This window comes from Martes martes (genome assembly GCF_963455335.1).
Source record: "Martes martes genome assembly, contig: scaffold_114, whole genome shotgun sequence".
NCBI classification, from domain to species: domain Eukaryota; kingdom Metazoa; phylum Chordata; class Mammalia; order Carnivora; family Mustelidae; genus Martes; species Martes martes.
The window spans coordinates 109,849-134,319 of record NW_027666561.1 but is presented as its reverse complement, the minus strand read 5'-3'; the positions used below and the strand labels follow the sequence as shown (position 1 = coordinate 134,319).

Genomic DNA, 24,471 nt, shown 5'->3' with positions numbered 1-24,471 from the left:
AAAACCCCGATCCCGTCACTCCTGTGTTTCAAAGCTTTCCACGGTCATCCACTACCCTGGGGATAAAGTCCAAACTGCTTTCAAGTTTCCAGGTCCTCTCCTGCCTCTCTCCCTCCCCCCCACAAAACCCCCTTTTCATGTCTGACCTCCACCCATGTTTCGCGCTGTGCCCCATTTTCTGTCCTCTATTCCAGACTGAAGTCTGGGCTTAAACATAGTTTCCCTAGGAAGATCTTCCTTGACCTCTCCTTGAGCCTGCTCCCCTCTACACTATGACCCGAGACCCCGTTTCTTTTCTCTTCTCTGTCATCAGCCCTAGATCGATGGGCTATGTCTGTGGTTTATAGCCCCGAAGCAGCACGGAACACCAAGTAGGCACTCAGTAAGCACTTCTTGAATGGATTAAGCGAAACCAAGTTCTCCTTTCCATAGAAATTCTCCACCAGAGTTTCTCTTAAACAGGAAAATATCTTCAATGACTTTATTTACTTTAAGTAAAGCAAGCTAATTTGGACATTTTAGATAAGGCTTTTCAAAAAACAACAGACCAACAATATCTCAGGAGGCAAGACTTACAGACTCAATTATTCTAAATCATTGCGACTTATAGGCTGTATGTGATGCTTTCATTAAAGGTTGTTTGTTAATCCATTTAATAATGAGTAACCTATTGAGGTTGAACGAGAGGTGAGTGAAATAATCCCTGATTCTGTAGGAGTAATTAGTTACACATATATTAATTTGCCGGCTTTCAAGTCAGGCATTATCAAAAAAAAATCCAAGAGGAGAGGTAGTAGGAGTTTAGTAGCCATCCACTCTTTGCAACATTTCCAGAAAGCAAGTGAAAACGAGCCCTGAAACAAGCCAACAGCAGGGGCACTCATTAACTTAATGCACTTTAATCTCATGAATAGAAGCTAGAGCTTGATTCACGGAATCGTGAGCCGCAGACTTCCACCTCCAGCCACCTGCAAGACATCTCCGCATGGGTGTTCTGACGGCACCAACTGGACGCACCCCAATCCATACCCAAGTGAAATGCATTATGCTCTCCTCCCTATTTCCATGGCGTGCCACCCCATGCCCATAGGCTAGAGGTCTCAGCAACATCTTCCTGGGCCCGCTCCTCGCCCCCCAAAAGCGTCAAGTCGCACATCCTGGGGACAGCCTTGCCCACTTCACCCAGGCTCCCTGGCTGGCCAGGTACCAGGGCCAGCAGCCTTTGCATTCCCACGATACATGGCAAGCCTTGGCTCCTACAATGTTTGCTCCCTGGTCCAAGCTCCCTTGACTCCTTTTGTCGTATGACTCTCAGCTCAAATATAAGTTTCACAAAGAAGTCTTGTCTGGTGGCCCAAAGCTGGCATCTCTCCTAGTATCCCGGAGCACTAACACTGTCACCCTCTGTCATTACTTTTGTTTGTTCCCTGTTCAGCTCCTTCACTAGAATGCAGGCTCCTCCAGGACCAAGATCATGCCCAGTTTGTACACCAATGAGCTGCAGGAGTAGCACAGGGCCAGATGATGGGGCACTCAATAAACAAGAGTTGAATGAATGAGAGAAGGAATGAATGAAATCACAGGTCCTGGTAAGCCCTCTGGAGACGGTCACCATTACCATTGCTCTAGAGCTCACGTCTCTAATGCTCCTCCTTACCGGTGCATGGGCTTTATCTCTCAAAGCATCCAGTTCTGACGGTGTTCGCCTCCCTGCTCAAATCTTCTCCCATGATGATCAGCAGTCTGTCACTTTTATATCTCCTACTACCTGCAGGAAACCATGCTGTGGGCTTAAAAAGCATCATCTCAGTTATCCTTAACAACTACCCCACGAGGTAGACCCTCTCTTCCAGGGCTGCATTACGACATTTGGGAGCACTTTTGCCTGTGTAGTCCCTTCTTCCATAAAGAAATGTTTAAGATTATATGTTACATGGTGTCAGTTCTTTATATCAAATATACAAATATAACCCAGGCTGGACTCACCATTATACTACTTATTGATACTCCGATTTTAAAAGAAATGGAAACATTTTCGTGGGCCCTAGACACTGTGCTCCATAAATCAGCCCTGTTCTTGGTGCCCAGTTGTCAGATGAGAAAACCGATGCTCTCAGGACCGAAAGTCACACGGAAGGAGTGCAGAGGGGCCCCGAACCCAGGTCAAGAGTGAGCCTGGTTTTAAACTTCTATCCGGAGCCAAAACTCCTGGGACCCACCCAGGCGGTGTTACTGTATCCTTTCGGGGCGTTAGTTCCATACTCCCCCAGAGCCTGGAGCCACGAGCCTCCGGTTTCTCTCTAAGCCCCGCCCCCTCATCCAGGCCCCGCCTCCTCCGGCTCCCGCCCAACTCGGGGCGCCGGGAGCCACGACTAAGGAGCCGCTCTCTGGGCCCCACCCCTTCGTCCAGACCCCGCCTCCGCCGACTCCCGCCCAACCCTGGGCGCCTGGAGCCACGACTAAGCAGTCGCTCTCTGGGCCCCGCCCCTTCCCCGGGCCCAGGCGCGCGGCCGCGGGAGGCGGGGCCGCGGGACCGCGCGTGCGCTTGCCCGCCTCCCCCGCCGTGCGCATGCGCCTTACTCGCGCGCGCTCACGGGAGACGATGGCGGGGCCCGCGCCGGGCGCCATAATGGACGAGGACTACTTCGGGAGCGCGGCCGAGTGGGGCGACGAGGCGGACGGTGGCCAGGTGAGGGGGAGCGCCGGGCGCCCCCGACGAGGACTGTTGGTCTCCGTCGCCGGCGGGCCGGCCCCGCCCCCGCCGCGCCCGACCCCGCGGTCGCCGTGTGGTTCAAGCACAGCGTGCCCCGCCCCCTCCCCGCCCCGGAGCGCGCCCCCTGCGCCCCCGGAGCGCCCGGCGCCCGCCTTCGCACCCGGGCCCGCGGGGCCCGCCCAGAGTGCCGAGGCCTCTGTGGGCCTCCCTTCCCTCCTCTGCAAACGAGTTGGGGCGGGGGCCGGGCCAGGGGGCCCCCTCCCCCGGGTCTGGGCCTCAGCGGTGCTGACCACCCGGTCGTGACCCGAGGGGCCCGCTGACCACTCCCTTGGGGCCCCCCTCAGTGCCAGGCACCGGTGCTTCCTGGTCCCCAGGGGCGGGTAGGGCGCAAATTCGAAGGCTTGGGCGCGGAGCCCCAAGTTTGAACAACTCAGATCTTTGAAAAAGTCCCAGGTCAGCCTCGTGAGGGGAAAAGTGGGACTCTGGTCTTTTCTTCCACGTGTGTTGATGTTTGAAAACCATACTTTCCAGTGCTTTGGGCTGATTCGGTCAGTCCTTGGGCGAGGTGACACCCAAAGGATCTTCCATGGTTGACTTGAAGGTTTGGGTATGGAGGGTGAGGAGGCGTCGCCCCCACCTACCCCCGAAAACAGGTTGGAAAAGCAGAGCTGGGGGCTCCAGCTCTGCCAGTGTGGCCCAAGCTTCGTGTCATCTGAAAACCCACCCCAGGTGCATGTTCTAAATGCAGCTTCTCAGGTCCCTCCTGGGGGGACGGTACAGCTGGCCTGGGGGGGAGCCTAGGGCTTTGCTTGTTAACAGGGGCCAACGTCAGGAGTGGGAAGTACTGAACTCACATTTTGAAGGAAGAGGGGATGCAGTGGGGTGTGTGCCATTGGGAGGGGGCAGGGGCGCAGGGAGGGCCTCGGAGTAGAGGTCCAGAGATGCAAAGATGGGTGTTGTGTTCCTGGCTGAAAGGAGGCCTGTGTGGTGAGCTGCCCGGTGGACGCGGTGGCAGGAGGTTCTGCAAGGGAACACGTTCTGAAGGGCCCTTGATGGCTGCTGACAAGTGTGACTTGTTCAGGAATTTGGGGCAGGGAATGAAACCACAAGATTTGTGTGTTTGGAGGCTCTCAGTAGGGTGGATGGAGGCAGATGTAGCCGAGAGCCTGTGCCGACTAGGCGCTTCCCCGCGTGATCTCCTTCCACTCCCGGGCTTTCCAGTTGGGGGTTCATCTGCTCATTTTGTAAATGAGGAAAGTGAGGCAAAAAGCGCAAGGGACCCGCTCAAGGTTGCGAAGCTAGTAAATGGAAGGATGGGGATCCGACCCAGGTCCTTTCGTCTGGACCCAGTCCTTTGGCTGGACCACCAGCGTGATGGCTTCATGCATCCTGTTCGAAATGTCCTGTTACTTGACACATTGAAACTTCAAGTTACAGAGTGTCACAACTGAGGCATAGCAAAGGGCCGGCTAGACCCGTCCCCTCACTTTGTAGCCTGATAGTCCGGTTAATGCCCTCGCTTAGGCCGCTAGGCAGGAGGTTGGGGAACTTTAATCATGATCAGAGTTGAGCGCACTGACCCTCATAGGCTCTTGGTGATGAGAGGGGTTCACTTCATGTTCATTCTCACTGCTTGGAGGAGGAAGAGGAAGTCAAGAAGGGGGTGACATGAGCTGGCTTTTGAAAGATGGTGGTAGGTCAGTTTTTGTGACACAAATTCTGTTCACTTGATGCCATGTTACTGGATTTGAGAGGCAGGAAGATTGCAGAGGCTACAGTGGTACTAGATCCAGATGCTAGAAGCTAAGAGCTGCTGAAATACAGAGTTCAGTCTGGCTTCAGCTTGCCGGTGGGGACTGGCAAGAGGTGAGACTGGCCAGGTGACCAAGTGAAAGGTTCAAGTCGTGCTAGAGGTTGGATATCTTTTCTGCGGGAGACTGGGAACTTGAAGCAAGAGAGAGATGTCGGATTTGTGGTTTATGAAGACTGTTGTGGCATCCGTACGGAAGATGACTGAAAGGAAGGAGTGAGACTGAGCCATTGGGGCACGTTGCTGTTGCAAGCGATGCGCAAAGTGAGGAATGGCAGAGACGGGAAGAAGGGCCAGATTGGGTAGATGTGTGGGATACAGACTTGGTAGGTCTTTGGGATGGGGTTGTGGGGCTGGAGTGAGGGAGCAGAAACTGAGGGTGAGTCCTGGCTTTCTGGGTTTGGGGTAGATGATGGAATCCTTTACTAAAATACAGGTTGTAGGAAGATCTGTTGAGGGGTCAGTTTTGGACCTCATGAGTTTGGAGAACTAGTGGGCATCAGGATAGAAATGAGAATAGGCTGCTGACACTTGAGTCTGGGGCTCGAGAGAGAGACCAGGCTAAATTCTACATTTATGAACAGGGAGTCGGCATTACGCAAGAGAAGATGTGAAAGAGTATAGGGCCCAGGGAAGAATCCCAAGAATCCAGACACGCAGAGATGAGTCTCAGGGGGGAAGGCCAGCCTTCCTTCACAGCCTTGCTCGTGGCTCCCCAAACAAGGAAGGTCTGAGAGAAGACCCCCAGTCTGCAGAGACAGAACCTGTTTCCAAATCAGTATCTGCAGAATGTTAGTCTAGACCAGGCGTGGGCAGATTGTTCTGAAAAGGGCCGGATAGTAAATATTTTAGGCTCTGCAGGTCCCTGTCACAACTGCCTACTCCCCCGTTACAGGGGAAAGCAGCCATGGACAATACGTAAAATTAAAAAAAAAAATTTTAACGGGTATGGCTGGGTTCTAATAAAGCTTTATTTACAAAAATGGATGGGATTTGGCCCTGAGTCGTAGTTTGCTGATTCCTGGTCCAGGTCTTACCCCATTATGTCAGTCACCTGGAGGTTGGTCTCCTGGTTGGTGAAATCCTTTGGCAGAAAAAGCGGTATCTTGTCTTATATGGCCCAGATGTCCTGGTGACAAGTACAGTGCTCAGTACAGAGTGAGTGTTAATAAAGCATCTGCTTGTTCGTTGGGATGTCAGTGTTCGTGCTGGATGGACCTTGACGTCATCACATCACCACCCAGCTTTGTTCTGAGATTCGGTGACTTGCCCAAGATTTTTTCCACCCAGAACAGGGACTAATCTCCAGCCAGGCCTGCCGATGCAAGGCGAGTCTGTGACCTTCACTTTCTAACAGCATATTGATGGCTTATGCCTTCAGGAATCGCTTCATCAGCCTTTGTTGGAGGGAAACGTTAAAGGGCACATATGAAATAGTCGTCGTGAACACAATAACTAGTATCTATTGAATTCTTCCTAAATGTCAGGTACTCTGCTCAGTTCTTCCAGAAATTAGATTATGGAGTCCTTACAACAGACAGATGGGAGCAGTCACTATTATTACCTTTAATAGAGGAGGAAATGGCCACCCCGCCAGCTTAGGTGACTTGTGTGGCCACTGTGCACACGTGCGCCCGGGTGGGGGCACGGCAGAAGCCCGTCCGTTTTCGTAGCCGCCCCTTACTTGTCCCACCCACTTCATGAGACTGTCGTGAAAGTTGACGAAATGGTGTATATGCGACACTTTCAAAAGGCACAGGGTGATGCGGATTTAAGGTGAGATTATGGGATACTTGTGTTAATGAAAAAATCGCTTGGCTGTTTTTACCACCAGCAGGAGGATGATTATGGAGAGGGAGAAGATGATGCGGAGGTCCAGCAAGAATGCCTACATAAATTCTCTACCCGGGATTATATAATGGAGCCTTCCATCTTCAACACTCTGAAGAGGTGTGTGAGAAAAGGCACTGGTACGGGGAGGAGGCTGGGGCAACTCGGAGATCCGAAGGACAGCGTGCGAAAGTGAGAGTAACGTGGTCTTGGAACAGAAGGCTGCTAGTCCCCCCTCTCCCCTTTAAAAATCTGAATATCCTGGCTCTCTTGTCATTGATCCCCATGCCCATCTACATTCATTTGAGTCCCATGGCTTTTCTGTTACTTTTTCTAGGTATTTTCAAGCAGGAGGGTCTCCGGAGAACGTTATCCAACTCTTATCTGAGAACTACACGGCCGTGGCCCAGACCGTGAACCTGCTGGCTGAGTGGCTCATTCAGACAGGTGCTTTGTGGGTGGCCCCCATCCTGGCTGGCCACTTCCCCTCCCTGCCTTTCTTAGAGACCTTTGCATCGTTATAATGCTGGTAAATTGGAAAGGCCTTGTTTGCTTTCCTGGTTTTTAAGACTTCTGTAGGTCGGAACTGAACTTCTTACCCATTTTCATCTGCTTGATTCTTATCTTTGATTCAATAATCGAGGCTTACAGAGAGCCTGCGAATATGATTCTCATTGAGCTGTTTGCCCTACCATGTTGTAGAATTACAGGATTATACAGTATCTGTTCAGTGTGTCATTTTTAAGAGATCTGTTATAGCCAGTGTCATTGATGGCTAGCGTAGGACTGGGTATGATTATGGCTTTTAGTTAATATGATCGAAGCAGAGCCTGTAGGTCCACCGAGCTGGGGTGGGGGAGGACAACAGCAGGGGGTTGGTCTGGCCGGGAGCGCTGAGAGACAGTGCGCCTCTTGTGGCTGCCCTCTGCTCTCTCCCGCCGTGGAGGGTCTGTCTCTCCATCCTCCGCCTGTCCGTGTTGGCAGTTTGTCCTTGTCCGTACCAATGCTGCCAAGAGCCGTGCTCCTTTCCGTGTAGGCAGACATTCTGCGTGTTCCACCCTGTGCTCCTTTCTAAGTCTTACATTGACTATGTAACAAACGGTAATTTTTATGAGACGTCCCAGCTTCCAAGTGGTCAGAAGCAGTTCTGTGGTCCTGGATCCACACGCAGACTTCTGACCTGTCTACTTTTGCTAGAGCAGCGGGCCGAGGGCTTGCCGTTTCCCATCTGGTTGTTTTCATTTTCTTGCAGGTGTTGAACCCGTGCAGGTCCAGGAAACGGTGGAAAATCACTTGAAGAGTTTATTGATCAAACATTTTGACCCCCGCAAAGCAGATTCTATTTTCACTGAAGAAGGAGAGGTGAGGAGTCTGTCTTCGTTCTCTAATCCCTAGGATCTTTGGCTCGTTCCACGTGTACAGTGGAGCGTGCTGTGTTACGTGAGTAACGTGAACAGTTGGGTCCTAAAATCAGGGTGTGAGACGAGTTGCGTAGCGTCAGAGCTGCGCTCTCAGTGCGCAGTGTGGGGAGCTCTCTCTCGAGCCGAGCGGCGCCCAGGCAGTGATCTGGGGAGGAGGAAGAGTGGACTCTCGAGCACAGGCTGAGTGGACTGCGCTAGTCGTCCGGGTGCCCCGGGGGAGGACACCAGGACGGGGTTCCGTGTGTGGGAGAGGATGGGGGAGTGTGTGGGTGGGGAGATGAGCAGGAGTGGGGGGCTGTGATGCAGATGGGGCTCCCGAAGGCAGGACGGAGGGAAGGAACATTGGGAGCGAAGAACCCTAGGCGACGGTGCTGTTTTCAGGAAGTTTCCGCAGTGTTGTGGGGCGTCTTCAAACCACCTTCCCCTGTAACTGAGGTGTCCAGGGCACAGGCCTGCCCAAGGAGCCGTGCCATACTCAGTGGGTGGCTGGGAGTGTCCAGTGGGAAGCCTGGCCTTGGGACACATGGGAGGTGGACCCAGAGTCAGCCCGTGGGTCTGTCAGTCACACAGGAGGGGAGCTGTGGCCACCACACCTGGTGACAGACGAAACCACTGAGCTGCTGGAGTCTCCTCCTCCTGCCAGGGGCACGCAGACGATGGACGTGTGTCACTCGTGCGTCTGCTGCAGCCCCGCTCTCCGTGTGCCTCCCTAGACTCCTGCGTGTCTCCCAGGGGCACCTTCCCTATACTCTCGCGTGCAGCGGAGGCTCGCGGAAGCTGTGAGCGGGCCTTCAGGGCCCTAGTGCTGCTGCTTAGCCTCCCGGGTGCTGTCACCGGCTCTGGGGCTGCTTCCTCTGCCAGGACTGCAGGGCCGGGGCCGGATGCTCTCGGGGGCCCTTCCAGCTGGAGCGCCCGACGACTGTTTATACGTTATCGTCTTCACTTAAGCCCAAGCTAGACCTTTTACGTTGCCGTCTGTTTGTTTGTCGGCAGACCCCGGCTTGGCTTGAACAAATGATCGCACATACCACGTGGAGAGATCTGTTTTACAAACTGGCTGAAGCCCACCCAGACTGTTTGATGCTTAACTTCACTGTGAAGGTAGGAAGGGCGCCAGAGTCGCAGAAGTGTTGACGCGAGAGGGTTTGGGTGGGTGGGGAGGTGGTCTGTTTCTTCTGCAGCGTCATATTTGCTTTTTTTGGTAAGAGTCTCCACCACTTCAGTAAGTCTGAACAGTTAGAAAGAAAAGCATAGAATATATATCTGTGGGGTTTTTGTTTTTTTTGTTTTGTTTTTTAAAGAAATTATTGTTAAGTAATGTCCACACCCAGTGTGGGGCTCGAACTTACAACCCCGAGATTGGGAGTCACATGCTCTGCCGACTGAGCCAGCCGGGTGCCCCCGTATCTGTGTTTTTGGATCAACATGAACTGTGTTTCGGAATTTGGCAGGAACATATTTACAGAGTCTGGTTGTACTGAGAGGAATCTTTAAGAATGCCCAGTTTGGGGTGCCTGGTTGCCTCTTGGAGCACGTGACTCTCGATCTCAGGGTCATGAGTTCAAGCCCCACATTGGGCTCAGAGATTACTTAAAAAAAAAAAAAAAAGAAAAGAGAGAAAGAATGCCTGGTTTGTCTCCTTCATGTGACACGGGAAGAAACCAAGACAGGGTGGTTAGTCTGGGCCACAGGCCCGGTCAGTGGCAAGGCCGGGATTGGAATAAAGGTCTGAGAGCTGAGAGCAGCACTTGCCCGGCCCCTCACCGCAAACACGGCAGGCAGGCTTCCTGTGTGGTGCGCTCACTGCCCGTTGACGCTTTGTTTGTCTTCTTGTTTTTGTATTGTAGCTAATTTCTGATGCCGGGTACCAAGGGGAGATAACCAGCGTATCCACAGCCTGCCAGCAGCTGGAGGTCTTCTCCAGGGTCCTCCGTACCTCTCTAGCTACGATTTTGGATGGAGGAGAGGAAAACCTTGAAAAAAATCTCCCTGAGTTTGCCGTAAGTCCTTTATTTTGCGTATCTCAGACTAGAAGGAGGCTGCTTTGAGCCATGCCCATTCAGACATGAATGAAATGCTTCTTCCCTGTGGACGGAGTGCGGGTCACAAGGCCCATCCTGGCATAGCTAATTTGCATACGGAGAGGTTGGGGGTCTGGCTCTTTTGCCAACGTTTGTCAGTGCTGCAATCGTGAAGCCCCAAACTCTCTTCCCTGCAATTTTCCAGAAAATGGTGTGCCACGGGGAGCACACGTACCTGTTTGCCCAGGCCATGATGTCGGTGCTGGCCCAGGAGGAGCAGGGGGGCTCCGCCGTGCGCAGGATCGCCCAGGAGGTGCAGCGCTTCGCCCAGGAGAAGTGAGGGCCGTGTTGTTGCCAGCCCTGGTCCTGACTTGGTGCTCCCCCAAAATTCCCCCCACACCCCCTTGCCCTTTCTCCACAACCAGAGACTCGGGGTCCTCCTGTTTTGACAGATAAACTTCCTTTTACCTAGTACAGCCGGGAAAGTCGGGGTAATTTGCAATAGGTGTAGAGAGCTTGCTTTCTGCAGTTTGGCTTTGATGAGTATTTTGCAAAGTAATTGATGATTGTTCAATTCACTGAATTTGTGAACTTGTGTTCTCATATACTAGGATTCATCAGTAGCAAATAATGGTGGTCCTGAAATAGTTATCCAGTAGTCTCCCTGTTAGGCTGTAGTCTGTATCTTACAGAACTAAATGAGGCCTCATGAGCTTTATTCTCCACTAACGGAGTCTTAATAACACATTAAAAGTGTGTGGCTCCTTTTGGAAAGTCTGTGAGCTGTGTTCAGTCTTTCTTTTCCAATTAGCTCTAAAGGCTGTTTTTATGGGCTGGTCAGGTTCCCAGTGAATGACAGAAATACGAGAAACAGAGGGACCCAGACGGTCCCAGGTGTTCAGTATGAAAAAAGGAAGAAAAGAGGCAGAGGAGGAAGGAGAGGGCAGAGCAGGGCAGGGCACCGCCTTCTTAACAATGGGGTGTATGCTTTTGTTCGTCAAGAGGTCATGATGCCAGTCAGATCACACTGGCACTGGGCACAGCTGCCTCCTACCCCAGGGCCTGTCAGGCCCTTGGGGCTATGTTGTCCAAAGGAGCCCTGAATCCCGCCGACATCACAGTCCTGTTCAAGATGTTTACAAGCATGGACCCGCCTCCCGTTGAACTCGTGAGTCGCTTTCATTTTAGTAATAAGGTGGGGTACCCGCCATGCCGATTGGAAGGGTTATCTTGCAAAGCCTGTGTTTCTCTCTGAGTACAAATCAGTGTTGAAACGTTTCTGTTCTTTTCCTCTTCCTTCCCCATCACATCCTCAGCCCTCACACACACTGGGACACCTGCTGCGTTGAGCATGGGAGGGTGGGTGTGACCGGGCATGCCCTCACTGCTTCCATAAGTGTATGCGGACTTACGTGACATCTCTTTCGTGCGTTCCTTTCCAATGATGCCGCGTGTCCCTCAGATTCGGGTCCCAGCCTTCTTGGACCTGTTCATGCAGTCGCTGTTCAAGCCAGGGGCCAGAATCAACCAGGACCACAAGCACAAGTACATCCATATCTTGGCCTATGCGGCAAGCGTCGTTGAGACCTGGAAAAAGGTACTGTAAGTTCTGAGAATTCCTGGGCTTTTCGGGAGAGAAGGAGCTTCGTCTCTGGTATTATTTGGGAATTTTGGCCATAAGAAGTGATGAGCCCACTTGTGTCAGAAACATCTCTTCTAGTGTTCACACGTGAAATAGTCAAAGTGCTAAGTTTTCAAGGAAATGTGCGTGGTGTATGTAACACGTGTTCAGACCGGAATGGGAAGTGCAGCCAGAGAAACCGAGCAGGTGTCCCTCAGCCCCAGGCCCCGCCTCCCTGGCTTGTTTCTGGAAGCCGGCTGACCGTGGAGTGTGGTGGCTGAGTTGACTCGTGACTCCAGGGATGGGAAGGGGTCTGCAGGGAGAGGTGGCCGGTAGCAGATCACCCCTCGCCCCCCTGCAAAGCCATGTACACCATCGGAATTCACGGGTTCACATATGTGTTCTCAGAACAAGCGCGTAGGCATCAACAAGGACGAACTGAAGTCCACATCCAAAGCCGTGGAGACCGTTCACAACTTGTGCTGTAACGAGAACAAAGGGGCCTCGGAACTGGTGGCGGAGCTGAGCACGCTTTATCAGTGCATCAGGTGAGCCCATTCAGACTGGATCCTTCTGGAGGGAGTGGTCTGGGTTTTCATTTTATTAAAAGCTCAAAAAAATAATAAGAAAAGCTTCAGAGGTACTTACTGATCTTATGTATTTTTTATAAACAGGTGTATAGATCTGTGTATTGGTCTGTTTTAGCAGCATGAGTAATTGTCAGGTGCTTCCCTGCCAGAAGTCTGTTCGTAAATTAGCCCCAGAAAAAGGAAGACCCACCAGAATTACAAAAACTGCTTGGAAGGGAAGGGTCTGTGTACAGTACACGTTAGGCCGACCAGGTATTGCTTAGCTGAAAGGAACTTGTGACCATAGCGGTGGTACGCGCACATGCGGTGGTTAGAAGAGCTCACAGATAGGGCGAGCCCTTGGGCATTGGAGTCTTTCCCCTGGTGACTTGTGCTCGGGACAAGGAAAGAGTTGGCTGAACAGAACTTCAACCCGATCCAAGCTCCCTGAGTGTTTTGCATCAGTGATCTTGTCCTTCTCTACCAATAAAGTGGGGGCACCTGGGTGGCTCAGTTGTTTAAGGGACTGCCTTTGGCTCAGGTCATGATCCTGGAGTCCTGGGATCGAGTCCCACATCAGGCTCCTGCTCGGCAGGGAGTCTGCTGCTCCCTCTGACCCCCCCACCCCTTCTCATTCTCTCTCTCTCTCTCTCTCTCTCTTTCTCAAATAAATAAAATCTTTTTAAAAAGACCAATAAAGGGGTTTGAAGCCAGCCGGTAAGGGAGCTGGGGTTCTCGTCCGGTGTCGAGAGGATGCTGCCTCTGCAGACTGTCTCACGATAAGCATCTCCCTGGCCGGGCATATTGGTAGTGACTTGCTGGGATACACAGCCTGGCGGTGGTTTTTTAAACCTGCCCAACCATTTAGTGTTGGTGTTTTTTGTTTTTTGGGGTTTTTTTTGTTTTGTTTTTAAACTCCATGTAGAGGAAGCATTGTGCCTTACTTGTGCCTCTAGGTTTCCAGTGGTAGCCATGGGTGTGCTGAAGTGGGTGGACTGGACCGTGTCTGAGCCCAGGTACTTCCAGCTGCAGACCGACCACACCCCGGTGCACCTGGCCTTGCTGGACGAGGTAGGAGGGCCGCGGGGCTTGGGGCGGCAGTCTGTCTGTCTCTTGTCCTGCTTGGGCCCGTCCTGCCGGGACGTCTGCTGAGTGCAGGAGCTGCTCTGTACAGGGCCGGCCGCTTTCTACCCTCCACGAGGATTTTCCTTTTAAGGAACGAGTCTTATTAGCTCCACGGATTTCCAGTTGTCAGCAAGGGCTTTGAAAGGATGCAGAATGGCGCAGTAGCTGACGGGGCCCCGGGCCGGGTGCTGAGGCCGCCGTCCTGGGCACCCGGCTGGGACCGGGCTGCGGGTGCTCCGCACTGAGGGGAGCCTGGAGCTCCGGGCGCAGGGCTCAGCGCGGCTCCCTCCGGCGTGTTTCTAGATCAGCACCTGCCACCAGCTCCTGCACCCGCAGGTCCTGCAGCTGCTCGTTAAGCTTTTTGAGACCGAGCACTCCCAGCTGGACGTGATGGAGCAGGTGAGCGGGCGGCCCCGGGGGTCGTGGAGGCTGGGGACAGAGCCTGCTCTAACAGACCTGTCTGCCCCGCTCCCATAGCTGGAGTTGAAGAAGACCCTGTTGGACAGGATGGTTCACCTGCTGAGTCGAGGTTATGTACTTCCTGTTGTCAGTTACATCCGGAAGTGCCTGGAGAAGCTGGACACTGACATCTCGCTCATTCGCTACTTTGTAACTGAGGTCAGGAGTGCACTGTTTGTTTCGTGTTTCATACCTTTTGTTTTCCTTTTTTAGATTTTATTTATTTATTTGACAGAGAGAGATCCCAAGTAGGCAGAGAGGCAGGCAGAGAGAGAGGAAGGGAAGCAGGCTCCCCCCTGAACAGAGACCCCGATGTGGGGCTCGACCCCAGGACCCTGGGATCATGACCTGGGCCGCCTTAACCCACTGAGCCACCCAGGCGCCCCCGTGTTTCATACCTTTAACACTCGAGGTGCCTCTGGGCTTAAATTTAGTTTATTTTGTCCCTGACTCTGAGAACTGTGCTTTCCGGTAATCGTGGTGATGGCGGTGATTAGATACCAGCCCCTCCGGCCTGCAGGAGCCATTTCCTATGTTTTAGCTCCATAACCACCTGGCCCTCTTAGTGCTGGAGACCCTCTTGTCACCGGGAAACAGAAGGGGTGGTTCTGTCCAAACTGATTGCCATTTCATCAGGTGTTGGTGGGACGATGCTCAGAGGCTGTGCGGGGAGTGAGCCAGTGTTCTCTCCTCCCAGGTACTGGATGTCATCGCTCCTCCGTACACCTCTGACTTCGTGCAGCTTTTCCTCCCCATCTTGGAAAACGACAGCATCGCCGGGACCATTAAAACAGAAGGTGAACATGACCCGGTGACAGAATTTATAGGTAGGGTTGCCACGCGTGTCCCTTTGCTACCACTTTAATGGTCGTTGTTCCCCTCCTGTTTCTAACCCTGTGCCTGTTGTCCTTTTGTCTGTGAAAGCCCACTGCAAGTCCAACTTCATCCTCGTGAACTAATGTAGAGCGTCCTCCCGAGCTGAGCCAGGGTGTTCTGGGAGCCCAGCGGCAGGAAAGCCCTTCCAGAAGCTCTTGCTGAAGAGGCCGGTCCACGTCGTGGGACTGGGCTGTGGAGGGAGGAGGTGGGTGCCTCTTCGTACGGTGGCTAGTGCAGAGGGCTCCCCCAAGTCGGAGCTGCCCCGCACCCTGCTGACCGCATTCCTTGCCCCCAGCACAGGAGCTGGGTCCCTCCCGCGGTGGCGGGGAGCTCAGAACCTGAAACATGCAGAGGAACCGCCTTCCCCGGTGACTCTTCTCACAAGAACTCGGTTAATTGATCTCTTATTGTCATTGTCTTAATTTTCCAAGAATAAATGAAAAAGCCTTTCTCTGGATTGGCAGGTGGAGGTCCTGGTGTCGTTACTCTCGTGTGTAAATAAGGCACACTCAGGCTCTCCTCTGTGGGGTCACGTACTTTATTCATCACTTGGGCGATCTCAGATGGCCATCTTCTCCCTCCACCCCCACCACTGATTCCAAGGCAACATAAGAACTGGTGAGAAGTCTGTCCTTCTGCACCACATCATGGACCACAGCTGCCAGACAGAAAACACCAAGTCAGGGCCGGAGGAGCCTGGCAGTCACATCGTTAAGGCCTTGCGGATCACACCGTGGCCAGGCAGACACTCTGGGGCAGGGCAGCCGCCGGCACGGGGCTCTCAGCCGTCCCACTGCAGACTCTTCCCCAGGAGTGCGCTCCCGGCCAGCGCCACGGCAGGCTGTGTGCCAACGGGCGCCCCTTCTCGGCGTACAGGGCCGCAACCAGCCATCAGACACATTTGATGCCAGCCCCTAGTCCCTTCAGACCGTGGTGGAACCAACCCAGTGCCCGGAGCGATAGGACCCCCTGATTATGGTTTGCGATAATACTGCTCTTCTGGGGAGACCTGTCCCTTAAACAATGGGGTCCCCAAACGTACAGGAGTCCTCGACAGCGAGGTTGTAACTGGCACCCTTCCCATCTTTATAGGTGCTGGTCACGATCCTCATCCAGCCGTGCTCCCCCTGTGGGAAGAGGGATCACACGTTAGCTGTCCGCCCCCGTCTCCAGTGGCTCTGCCTTCCACACGCACGCTGACCCTCCGCCCTCACAGCCTCAGGCCTGACGCCTGCTCAGCTGCTCCTGTCCCTGCACGGGACCCCGACTCAGAAATACCTCCTGTGAAATAGTTTTACTTGGTTTAATATTTAACAAGCAGGGTGCCCGGCCCTATAAGCCAGAAGCAAATGAGTGTAGCCAGGATGCGGACTCTTGGCGCCAGCTGACTTGACTACCTACTAACATTCCCGGCGTCTAGTCCTTTCATCAGGAATACTGACATTTCATCACTTCGACATTAATCACTCTCCCCCACTTCAGAGTAATGAATTTCTGTGTCTCAAGCCGTTAATGGTTAAATACTGGGTCTTAGAAATGAAAATTTTGGCAGTTAATTTATCTCCCCCCGACTTGCGACCCAACTCAAAAGTATTTCTGAAAAAACTCTACACTGTTAGGAGAGCCGAGAAAGGACAAGACGGTTGCAAAGCAACATTGGAGCTGAACTGAAAGTTCCAGAACAGCCACTCCGCAGTCAGGGCGGGGGCCCTCAGGAGACACTCGGCAGTGTCTGCAGACACTGCTGGTAGTCATGGGGGGGTTGGGGGGGGTGGGGTACGGGGACAGGGAGGAGCCACTGGGCCAGACGGCTATATACACCATGACCTCTAGGACAGTGACAACCGCCCTCCCTGCCCCCGATGTCACCCGCGCTGCCCCTGGGCTGGCGTGAGCAGCCCCTCTGCTCCGGGCCATGGTTCTCGACTGGATAGCCAGTAGAAGCTGGGGATTGGTGGGAGGGGGGTATCAGCGGACATCTTACCCACGGTTCCCCCCACGAATTCCGGACAACCCAGTACTCCGTGCCGTCGCTGACGCCCCAGCCGACCACAGAAATGACGTGGTTTATGTAGGCCTGATCATGGTACTCCGCGTAGATGCCTCCTGTGTAGTTCACCATCTTCTCCGTGGCCATGATACCGCAGCTGAGCGCGAGGCGTTGAAGGGTTATTAGCACCTTGGTGGGGAGAACTTAGCCCCTGACTGACAGTCCTGGGGGGCCACCTGGGACCGTGCGTGGGGACCATCCTGCCTGAACTCACGCTGTCCTTCCCTCGTGCGTGCGTGTGTGAGTGCACCACCCTTGCTACCGTCCCGTGAGTGTCAGCTTTCCTGCAGATGGTGAAGCCGAGCCAGGAAAGGGGCCTCAGGGACCCGGCCGCAGCCCTCCCACCCCTGCCTCTTTACCTGATGGGGCCGTTGGCATAGATTTCCGCCATCATCTTCTCCCTGCCGGAGAGGGAGCCGTAGTCGCCCACTTTCCAGAGCGTGTAGTTCTGGATGTAGTGGCACTCCTTGAATTCCGTGCATGTTCCGCACTGGTTGAACTTGTTGCATTCTGAGGGGACAGCAGGCAAAGTCCGCGTGAGGCCGCTGTCACAGAGACCCACGTCCCAACCCTCTCTCCACTTGGCCCATTTCTTTTTTTTAAGGTTTTATTTATTTGTCAGAGAGAGCAGAAGCAGCCAGAGGCAGAGAAAGAAGCAGGCTCCCCGCTGAGCAAGGAGCCTGAAGCGGGACTCTTATCCCAGGACCCCGAGATCACGACCCCAAGCTGAAGGCAGCTGCTCAACCAACTGAGCCACCCAGGCGTCCCCGCCGATGTCACTAATAACAGCAATCATCTCGCCATCGGGGGCTGCCAAAGGGTGCTCCGTCCGGCTGTGAGACGGTTGTGAAGAGCCCTTCCCCCCGCAGGAAAGACAGACACACAGCAATGGGCACCTAGTAGGCACTCAAAAGTTAGCCTCCTTTCATTTCCTTTAAAGGCCAAGAACGGGTCTTTTCACAAGACTCCATAGCTGAAAAGAGTATAATTACTAGCTTTCAAGAAGATAATGGTATTGCTGCCTAGTGAACAGGCCAATACATTTGGAGAAAAAAAAAATAACCAGTTTTCTTTTTTTTTTTTTTTAACATAGGGAGGTATCAAGAATTAGGCTAAAAAGGGCGGGGGGCGCCCGGGTGGCTCAGTCCGTTAAGCGGCTGCCTTCGGCTCAGGTCATGATCTTGGTCCTCGGATCGAGCCCTGCATCGGGCTCTCTGCTCAGCAGGAAGCCTGCTTCTCCCTCTCCCTCAGTCTGCCGCTCTGTCTACCTGTGCGCTCTCTCTCTGTCAAATAAATAAATAAAATCTTTAAGAAAAAAAAGGGGGGGGGAGCTCTTAGTTCTGTAAGACCACACCATCCCCTGCATCCTTCCCAGGCCCTTGACATCCCCCAGCCTGCCTTGTTACCACTCTTGGGTTACTGACTTGTTACAATTTCCCATCTGTCCAGAGTCCTCCCCCAGGACATCAGACTCCTTGAGGACTAAGCTGCTGGTTTCATTTGTCCCTGGGACACGAAATGCCCTGTGCCCAATACAACTGGAAAGGGATGGCTATGTGGCCACATTTGCTGATACGGAGGCAAGACCGTGTACTGCCAACAGCTGTTTGCTCAGTCGCACCTGGTCCCGTCGCATGGGTTACAGGGGTTCTAGGCCGGACGAGACTGGTGCAGGTCAAGCACGGCCCTGGGGACCACCTGATTCCCAATTCTGCAGAGACTTCTCCCCTTCATTTGGCCTCTCCTTGCTTCTCTGACCCCCGCTGTGTTTACCACTTCAACAAGACTCACCCAACCAGTCTGGGGGAATTCTTTCTGGCTGGCCAGTATGGGTCTAGAGGCAAGGCGGGGGTACCCCGTGGGTGTGTGATGGTGCCCAGAGTCTGCTCGGGCACTGAGAGGGCACAGGGGGCTGTTGGAGCTCACCCTTTTGTAGAAGGAGAGAGTGGGGGTGGAAGAGCCCCCCGAGCTCCCGATTCCTCCAACACCGCTCTCGACGGCCCACGGGGCTCACCCCAGCTCTCCGCGCTGGCCGAGAGGGCACTCAAACAGGGACAGGTGACTTCAAACTGCCAATTATGGCTTTGGGGTTTGGACTTTCTTTCCTTTGGTTTCCAAGGGGAGCAGCCTAGAAGGACTGTGCCAACTCCCAAGACTCCAGGCCGGCTGGCCCTGCTGGCCCACACAGAGCCCTCCGCTCCGAGTGCACCCACACGCGCACGGCCCGGGCCAGGGTGGCAGGCCGGTACCGGGTTCAGCCGCACCGCGGGCTTCCATCGACCTAGCTGCCGGCCCGCCGTCCTCACCCACTCCTAGAAAATGTACTCTTGCCTTGACAAGGGCCCATTTTGGGAAACCACCGGAACGCCAACATGGTAGAACCCAGATGCCACGGCCGGTGCTGGCCACAGGGGGCACAAGGCTGGAGACACCCGCTCCAAGTCTTTCCGGCCGGACTTCCCAACGAGGACCGCAGGCTCCCCACCTGCCTGCTCTCCCTGCCCCACTGGTGGCGGGCGGCTCCCACCTCTATCTGGCCCTCCCCCAACCCCCCGGCCCCACTTTCCCCGGGAGGAGGACGTGCGGGACGGGCAGGGCCTACCTTGGTCCTTAGCCTGGTAGTTGTTGCAGGTCTCGTCCGGGATGCCGTGCTCGTGGGCGTACCTCCACACCGGCAGGTCGTTGCCCCCCTCGCAGGAGCCCGCGTTGGCGCAGTCGAGGACGTGCTGCACGGACAGCAGGGTGGAGGGCCACGCCCCCTTTCTCTTGATGTTGATCCGGTCTGCAAGGACAGCAACCGTGCCTGGTCAGCACGCCCGCCCGGGGCTCCGACCCAGGCTCGGGAGTCTTGGCTCTCCAGGGGCCTCCCTGGCCCCTCCAGGCATAGGTATGTCTGCCTACCCTGCCTGCCTGGCTGCCACGAGGGCAGGGCTGGGTCTGTCTGTCCAGCTGCCCGTGCCCAGGAAGCACCTGCAGAAGGGCCGGCAGGACGAGAGCTGCGGGTCCAAAGACCAAGCCGGGAACAGGACGGTCCTGGCTCCTGGGGCCCTCCCCACACCAGCAGCAGCCCCCCCACCCCCTCCCCGACTCGCCCACGACCTGGCGGGGGTGCTCCACACGCCGGTGCTCCTGTGGTTCCCCTCCTGCTTCTCTGACCAGCCCTCCCCCCACGCCCGACCCGGCCTTCTGGAACACCCCAGCAATCCCAGCAAGGCCCCTGCCACCCGCTGCACCTTCCTCCCTGTCTCCTGGCCGCTCCTTGGCCTAGAGAGCCCCTTCCTGCAGACACCCCTTTGCTGGCTGCAGGTCGCCAGCCTCCGCGCCCCCCACCCCCCACCCCTCTCAGGCCCTCCCCAGCTGTGCTGACACCATGTCACCTGCTAAGCCCCCCCCAGAGTTCCCCGTGTTCGTCTCCTGCGGCGCTCAGTCCCAGCCGCAGCTCCCGTGCCTACAGCAGGTGCTCAGTACGTATCAGTGGCCCCACTGAGGCCACAAACGGCCCTGGCTGCTGACCCCCTCCCCCGGAGGTCGCTTCCGGGGCAGCTTCCCCAAGGGAGGGTCTCCACACTCACCCCCTACTCCGCGCAAGGCCTGGCACCAGCCCCTTCTCCCACAGCCATCTCCAAACGCTTCACCTCCACTGGTCCGGGTCTCCTTACACGCTGTGGCCACGCAGGGGTGTCCCCCCATCCTGGGAGATGCTTGCTGACACGCTGACCGCAGGCCCCTGCTGCCTGGCTCTCTCAGGGGCCCACAGCGACCCCTCACCTCGCCCAGCCCCTCACCCCCAAACTTCACTGGAAAATTCAAAGACAGGCCCCTCCTCTCTCCGCCGGCCAGTGGGCTTTCTGGGTCCCCACCGCACCTCCTGGGATGACAGGTGGCCTGGTCCTGCCCCCAACCCTAGGCCCACGTGGACCCAGGTCTCTCTCTCCCATATCAGCACCTGCACACACGTGCGGACCTGCCAGCCTCGAAACAGCAGCAAAGAGCCTCCGCACCTCCCACACGCATCCCCCGGCCCGACACGGGGGTTGTCCGCTGCGTCGTGAGGCTCCCGACAGCCCTCCGGCTCTCCGTTCCCAGCCCCGTCCTCCCTGAGGCCCAGGCCCACCTCGCCGGCCTCCCCCCTCCTCCCGTGAAGCGGCCAGTGCTGACCCCTGCTTCCCCAACCAGGGCTCCTCCGCCCGCCCCCCCCCCCCCCAGCAGCGGCGGGCACCGGGGCCGCTCCATCCCCCGGAAGCGCGTCCTGCTCTGGGCTCCCGGGGCGCATCTGCCCTCGGACGCCCCATGCCTCCGGGGAGCCCACTCCCCACCCTGTGCTGGCCTCCCCGTCCACGCCCGAATCCCGTATCCAATCCCTGCCCGACCCAGCCACCGAGGGTCTCATACGCCCCTTACGTGGCCCGAACACAAGGGCAGCCCCTGCGCACCCGTCCCGCTCTGCTCCCCTCCTCCGCCATGCACGAGGCTGTTCCCCACGCCGGCACCCGGCGCGCAGTGAGACCGTCCGAGCCTTGAGGCACAGGGTCCCAACACTGCATGGGGGGCCAGCTTACGGGGGCTCTCGTAGGTCAAGTGAGCATTCTGGGTTTTACCTGCCCGAAATCTCAGAGGGCTCCAAGCGGAACAGAAGCGCGCTCCGACCCGGGGCTCAGCAGGCTGCGCCCAGCGGAGGGGACGGTGGGGGGCGAGGGAGCGAGCGGAGCAGGCAGGGCGGGGCCAGGTGCGGGAGCCAGGGCTCCAGAGTTGGGGTGCAGCGACGGGGGTGCAGCGACGGGGCTGCAGAACATACTCGGAAGCTACAGCTGACACGGTCCGGCCCAGGATTGTCTCAGGGGCAAGGCGAGGCTTCTGTGTGGGTCCTGGGAAGGCTGGGGTCCTGACTCGCTGCACCCGGCAAGGCTGGAAAGCCTGGGGTTTGAGGAGTCAGGTGTCCGAGCAGAGGGTGCCCCCGAAGGCCAAGTCCAGGGGACCCCGACGTGCGGAAGTACCACTAGGAGGATGAGGAGTGGGCGTAGCGATGGGGGGCCAGCCTGGAGGCAGGAGGAGACCGCAGTGCGAGGAGAAAGGGCCGAGAAAGCGTGTCACAGACGGATGATGGAGCACAGGTGCTGAGGCCGAGGCCTGCGGGGGACCACTGCCCTGTCCAGGGGGCGGCCCCCCGCAGGTGATCTTGGCGGGATGGTGCCCGCAGAGCGGGAAGAGGAGCGAGGCTGGAGTCGGCTCAAGGAGGGAAGAAGGGGCTGCAGACACCCTCCCAGGAGCCCAGACTGGGGGGAGGGGGGCAGCAGCTGGAGGGGGTCCAGGCTCGAAGCGCCCCCCACACTTGGTCACAGTGACGCCCGGGGCCCAGCACAGGGCATCGGGCCAGGGGTTTGGGTGCCGGACACCTGGGGACAGGACGGAAGGCGGGCCGGGAGCAGCTGCGTCAGGTGGCAGCTGGGCCACTGCGCGTGGAAGTCCCCTCTCGGGGCTTCTTTTTTCTCGGGGAAAGAGGAAGCAGGGCCCTGCTGCTGGGGGAGAAAGTCAGAGGTTCGAGGAGAGAGAGGAGAGAAGCAGCTGTTTGCCCAAGAGAGTCCGTTCCAGAAACGCGGGAGGGCTGACCATCCAGAAAGGGAACCAGGTCCGGGCCTGCCCTCGTGACCTTCTCGGCCTTTCCCTCCGTCCCCCACCCTCAGGGAGGCCACAAAGGCCCTCTTTCAGTTCCTCACCGTGAGGGCCATGCCTGGCCCCGCCTGTGCCCTGACCCTCTGCCTCAAGGCTTGCCCACACCCCGTCAGCGCGCCGGGCCCAAGGTCTCCGCACCCTTCAGGGACCCCGGTCCATCTGCATCTCAGGCAGCCGGCCTCCCCAGCCTCCCTCAAGGGCTCTCACACCATAAAATGGGGGCCTCAGCCTTTCTGCCCCCTTCCTCCTCCTTCCCGAAGGGTCAGAAGGACGTCCCACCTCCCTGGGGTCTGCTTACCAGTCCCCAAGGGGTGACCCCACTGGGCGCCCCAGCTACAGCTGGCCACTCCTGGAGTCCAGACCCCACCCTCTGCTCAACCTAAAGACAGTCCAAAAGAGGCCCCGGCCCAAAGTCCGGTCCTGGGTTATACCTCCCATCGTGGCCAAGTCTCCTGACCCCCCGGCCAGGGACCTCAGCTCCCTCGTCTGCAAAATGGGAACAGTCACAGGGCAGCTCAGAGGCTTCTACGGAGACAGCCCGTTCTTAACCCACTTCACGTGACGACACCAGGCCTGCCCAGTGAGCTACCCACCAGGGAGGAGGCAGTGGGCCTCTGCCCTCCTGGGGCCAGATGCCCAGACAGTCCCTTCTGCACTGCACAGCCAGTGCCACTGCAGGCTCCGGGGCCCCTGGGCGGCCACTGGAGATGGCAGAGCCCCTCCCATACGCTACCAGGCCGGCTTGGGGCTGATCGGAGGCCCGAGGCCGGGTGACGTCTCTCCTCCCTCCTCTCCCAAGGCCTCCCCTCACGGTGGCCAGACGGCTCAGGGCCAGATGAGAAAACCAGCCAGCCTTGCTCAGTATCCCACGCCCAGGACAGGCCTGCAGCTCACATACTAACTGCTGCTGGAAAGCAGTTTTACTTCCTTGAGCGCATCCCTGGCAGGGGGGTGAGTGAGTCTGCGTTTCTGTTTTGATCCCAAAGGCAGGGCGGGGGTGGGGGGGGGTGTCACAAGCTCTGGGGACAGAAAGGGCACCCACAAGCCACGTTATCACCAGGCTTCAGGTCCCAAGCAGGCCCACCCTGTGTGATGGAAACACGATCCGGCTTGTATCGGTCTATCTGGCCTTCCCTGCCTGGGGGAGGAGCGGCAGGGGGCACAGGTCAGCTCCGCGGGGCCTGAGCGGCTCAGACACCTCCCACCGCACGCCCAGTCCCCGAACAGAAACTCCCGGCACAGAAACTCCCCGCACAGAATCACACAGAATCACGGCCGCGGTGGCCTCCTGTGCTGCCCAGGAGGCCGTCCAGACCGGCCTTGGTGGCCCACAGTCAGGAGGGGCTGCGGACCCCAGCCTACCCGCCATGGCACTGGTGCTGCCGTGGGCCCAGCAGGAGCCACAGTACTGGGGGATATGCTGGTTCCTGGTGGCACTGGCGTAGTTGACCCCGTTCACGTTGCGCCAGTCCCAGCTCTTGGGCAGGTCGGATGGGGACAGGTACTCATGCGGCCGGGGGTAGGTCCTGGGAAGAGATCAGCACCAACACAATCAGTGCCCACTCCCTTCCCCCAAGATGAGGGCGGGATGAGCGCGGGAATCACCAGGTGAGCCCAGCTCCATGGGAGACCCCCTCCCCCAGGATGTGAAGGAAGCAGGGCACCCCCAAATGCAGGAACCACACTGCTCCCCCAGCAACGCCCCAAAGGCCCCAGGCCAGGCTGGTCCAACCCGGCGAATGTAAAGGGAGAGAGTGTCCCCCAACACAGCGGCCGGATTTGACCCTCAAAGGTCAAGGGAGGCAGAGCGCCAGGCTCCTGGAGCCTCGGGGAGGCGGCAGGGCCCCCAGGAGCCCCCCGTGGGGCCGGCCCGCCCGCAGCCCACCTGCGCCCCAGCCCCGACAGCTGGTCCCCCCGCAGGGGCAGGCGGCAGCCCCGGCCCGGGCGGAAGTAGGGCCCGGCCCGCGCGGCGGCCAGCGGCACGAGCAGCACCAGCAGCAGCGGCCCGGACGGCGCCATGGCTCCCCGCCCGCCGGCCTCGCGCTGCGCCCGCCCCGCCCCGCCCCGCCCGGGCCTTAAGGTGGCCGCGCCCGGTGACCCACCCCCGAGGCGGGGCCGGCCACCGGCCGTGACCCTGACCCCGCCCGCCGCCCGCGCCGTGCACCTGCTGGCCCGCGGCCCCACCCAGGAGGCCCCCGGCCCCCCCGGCCTGGCTTTCTGGGCCCCATTTGCCCAGGCCCAGGCGCTTCCTGGAGGGGGGCTCACCCTCCGCAGCGCGGCAAGGGGGGACCCGTCTAGAAAAGGCC

General features: G+C 57.2%; 2 protein-coding genes across 5 annotated transcripts; one reads left to right on the top strand and one right to left on the bottom strand.

Annotated features, from left to right (window-relative positions):
* The first annotated feature begins 2,570 nt into the window (after nucleotides 1-2,570).
* On the top strand, nucleotides 2,571-14,914 carry NELFCD (negative elongation factor complex member C/D). 4 transcript variants are annotated; one of them, XR_013966351.1, is made up of 16 exons: nucleotides 2,576-2,689; nucleotides 6,358-6,473; nucleotides 6,691-6,800; nucleotides 7,606-7,715; nucleotides 8,768-8,875; nucleotides 9,622-9,774; nucleotides 10,001-10,131; nucleotides 10,798-10,963; nucleotides 11,258-11,392; nucleotides 11,825-11,964; nucleotides 12,942-13,056; nucleotides 13,414-13,509; nucleotides 13,588-13,728; nucleotides 14,267-14,396; nucleotides 14,494-14,650; nucleotides 14,746-14,914. XR_013966351.1 is itself a non-coding variant. In XM_080831476.1 (15 exons), exons 1-15 carry the CDS (start codon nucleotides 2,603-2,605, stop codon nucleotides 14,526-14,528), a joined length of 1,773 nt encoding a protein of 590 aa, XP_080687602.1. In that variant the 5' UTR covers nucleotides 2,571-2,602; the 3' UTR covers nucleotides 14,529-14,914. The 4 variants fall into 4 exon arrangements, 2 of the variants coding, with proteins under 2 accessions (XP_080687602.1, XP_080687603.1); XR_013966352.1 differs by having other exon boundaries at nucleotides 14,741-14,914; XM_080831476.1 differs by having other exon boundaries at nucleotides 2,571-2,689; nucleotides 14,494-14,914.
* Nucleotides 14,915-15,322: 408 nt separating this feature from the next.
* Nucleotides 15,323-24,213, bottom strand: CTSZ (cathepsin Z). The gene is made up of 6 exons (XM_080831478.1): nucleotides 24,051-24,213; nucleotides 23,528-23,691; nucleotides 19,098-19,277; nucleotides 16,855-17,005; nucleotides 16,430-16,592; nucleotides 15,323-15,572 (listed from the first exon to the last, which is right to left on the bottom strand). Exons 1-6 carry the CDS (start codon nucleotides 24,182-24,184, stop codon nucleotides 15,462-15,464), a joined length of 903 nt encoding a protein of 300 aa, XP_080687604.1. The 5' UTR covers nucleotides 24,185-24,213; the 3' UTR covers nucleotides 15,323-15,461.
* Nucleotides 24,214-24,471: the final 258 nt, after the last annotated feature.